Source organism: Arvicanthis niloticus, chromosome X (assembly GCF_011762505.2).
Source record: "Arvicanthis niloticus isolate mArvNil1 chromosome X, mArvNil1.pat.X, whole genome shotgun sequence".
Taxonomy (NCBI): Eukaryota; Metazoa; Chordata; class Mammalia; order Rodentia; family Muridae; genus Arvicanthis; species Arvicanthis niloticus.
The window spans coordinates 104,820,522-104,823,531 of record NC_047679.1 but is presented as its reverse complement, the minus strand read 5'-3'; the positions used below and the strand labels follow the sequence as shown (position 1 = coordinate 104,823,531).

Sequence of the window (3,010 nt, the reverse complement as noted above, 5' to 3'; positions counted from 1 at the left end):
TCTCCGCCTCTCAACCTCAGGTCTCTTAGCTTACTCTCAAGCCCCACACTGACTTCACCACCTCCCAGACGGCAGCACTTCCCGCCCTCAGCACTGCCACCACACTCAACGCTGCAATCAGCCCGCATCCAGCTCCTTCCAAGAGCACAAACCTTGCAGAGCCACGCTGCCACCTTCTCCTCTTTGGCTACCAACGCACCCAGGACCCAGGACGTTCGGTGCCCTAGGGATCACTCAGCCTCCTTGCCCCTGGGACTCAGTGCCATCCCCCCCTCCCCGCTGATTCGGAGACATAGCCACCCCCACGGCCAACAAGGGTGCCACGCGCCGCCGCCGCAGCGCCGCCGCCGCCTCTGCAGCCCGCCCGCCGCCCACTATGGCCCCTCAGCAAACAGGTAGCAGGAAGCGGAAAGCCTCTGAGGTCGAGCAGGGCGCCGGGACTTCTTTGTCGCCTGGGCGGGCGGCTGAGGTGGCGGGGACAGGCCAAGCGGATGGGCCATTGCTGCTGGCCAAGAGGCCGAGGGCGGCCCGTGGCTCGCCGCTCCTTGGTGCACTACCTGAAGGGCCGCACGCTGGGCGCCGATGGCCACCCAGGGCTCGCGGTTTTTGAAGGCGACCTGCGCAGCTACGGGGTCCTCAGGTTGCCCGAGCTGCTGAGGGAGCGCCAGCTGACCCTGGGCCCCCTCAACAAGGTGTTCGCATCGCAGTGGCTCAATGCCAGGCAGGTGGTGTGTGGCACCAAGTGCAACACGCTCTTCGTGGTTGATGTCCAGACTGGCCGGATCACTCGCATTCCCTTGATGCGAGACAGGGGGCCTGGACAAACCCGTGCCCAACCCACCTGTGGCATCCACGCCATCCAGCTGAATCCCTCTAAGACCCTGCTAGCTACAGGAGGTGAAAACCCCAACAGTCTAGCAGTCTATCAGCTACCCACTCTAGACCCTGTGTGCTTAGGTGACCGTCAAGGCCACAGGGACTGGATCTTCGCCATTGCATGGATGAGTGATACCGTGGCTGTGAGTGGCTCTCGTGATGGCACCGTGGCACTCTGGCGGGTGGATCCTGATATGTTCAATGGCAGCATTCCTTGGCACAATAATTCAGGAATTCCACGGTATTCACACATTCGTCCAAGGGACATGGAGGCCATCCCGAGGGCAACTACTAACCCGGGCAACCGCAAAGTGCGAGCCCTTGCATTCAGTGGCAGAAACCAGGAACTTGGAGCTGTGTCCCTGGATGGCTACTTCCACTTGTGGAAAGCCAGAAGCTCCCTGTCCAGGCTGCTGTCCTTAAGGTTGCCTTACTGCCGGGAGAATGTGTGTCTCACCTACTGTGATGAGTTGTCCCTCTATGCTGTGGGTTCCCAGTCTCACGTTTCATTCCTGGATCCAAGACAACGTCAGCAGAACATCAAGCCCTTGTGTTCCCGAGAGGGAGGCACAGGTGTGCGTTCTCTCAGTTTCTACCAGCACATCATCACCGTAGGCACTGGACATGGCTCTCTGCTCTTCTATGACATCCGTGCCCAGAAGTTCCTGGAGGAAAGGGCCTCAGCTAGTCCAGACTCATTTCTTGGGCGCACAGGGAGGAAGCTCAAACTCACTTGTGGGAGAGGCTGGCTCAACCAAGATGAACTCTGGGTGAATTACTTTGGTGGCACCGAGGAATTCCCCAATGCACTCTACACTCACTGTTACAACTGGCCTGAGATGAAACTCTTTGTGGGTGGAGGTCCACTCCCTTCAGGCCTCCATGGCAACTATGCAGGCCTCTGGAGCTAAAGCCTCTGTACTCTTAAGAAAGTGTATAGATTTATCTTCAAGTCTAGGCTAACATTCTTTGCATATGTGCTTTTGTGTGATGTGAGTATGCACATGACTGTGTATGTGATTTATTTTCAAAGTGGAGTTGACCCAACTTTCTAGTGCTCAACTTCAGAGGGAAGGAAAAGAGAAAGGAGAGAGAAGGAAGAAGATGGGGAAAAAGAGGAGGAGGAAGAAAGAAAGAGAGAGGGAAAGGAGGGATATTCCTTGGTTTGACTTTGGCACTTTTTCTCAGAGCACTACGTTTTTGCTGTATCATATAAAACGTCTTGATTTTATTTTTTTGCAGTGATTTATGTATTTTCTTTCTTTAGGCAAATGCAGTTGTTGCTTTGTTTTCAGTGCAATTCAGCATTAGAGATTTACCAGCATTTCAATAATCTGTTCAAGTCTTTTAAATATTCCATGGACATGCCATTTTGATAGAAGATATTTTAAAATGTTTGTTGGGCTGATCTTAGAAAAATATTTAAAGCTCTAATCGAAGTTTTGAAAAACATACTTTAAGTTTTAGGCTATTACCATTTTGAGTGTCTTTCATTTGAATGTAGGAAAATTCAGGAGTGGCTTTGAACATTGTGGGAGTATAAAGTGATTTAAGATGTATTATCTTATTTATGGAATTATACAATATTGTTCAAACTACTAATCAACAAAATTTTAATTCAGAAAAACCTGAGCATAACCATGCTTAGCCCTAAAGCCTTCTTTTTTAAAGTACTGTATTATGACCTGCTTTCCTGAGAACCATTTATGTTAAAGATGTTTGTAGCTAATGAAATCTGGTGTAAATTTTCAGGATAATTAGAAAGTTATTTTGGGGATTAACATTTCCTGTTAACATTAAAGAAACATAGTTCAGTTAGCCATTTTCAATGGTCAGAGTGGGTACAGTTTGATTCTTGTATTGGGTACGTATATAGTTACTTTATTTGGATCATTTTTGAGTGATGTGTTGTTAAAAAAATAGTGTTCAGCACCATAATAATTAAAATAAGTTTTAAAATGATTAAATGTGATTTTATATTTACTTGTACTTCTGCAAGTGTATATATCTAAATCAAAATTTCCTAGGAGAGGACACTTGGCTTCAGCTATGCACACTTCATTTTGCACACTTGCTTTTAAAAAAAGAAACATTTATAGATTAAAAGATAAATGATACTGGACATGGAGACAAT

At 48.2% G+C, this 3,010-nt stretch overlaps 1 protein-coding gene across 1 annotated transcript; it reads left to right on the top strand.

Annotated features, from left to right (window-relative positions):
* Nucleotides 1–373: 373 nt before the first annotated feature.
* LOC117695397 (DDB1- and CUL4-associated factor 12-like protein 2) lies at nt 374–2,791 on the top strand. Its single transcript, XM_034486266.2, is given in 2 exon segments — nt 374–523; nt 525–2,791. Coding segments are annotated over 2 exon segments (1,410 nt in total). The 5' UTR covers nt 374–376; the 3' UTR covers nt 1,788–2,791.
* The last annotated feature ends 219 nt before the right edge of the window (nt 2,792–3,010 follow it).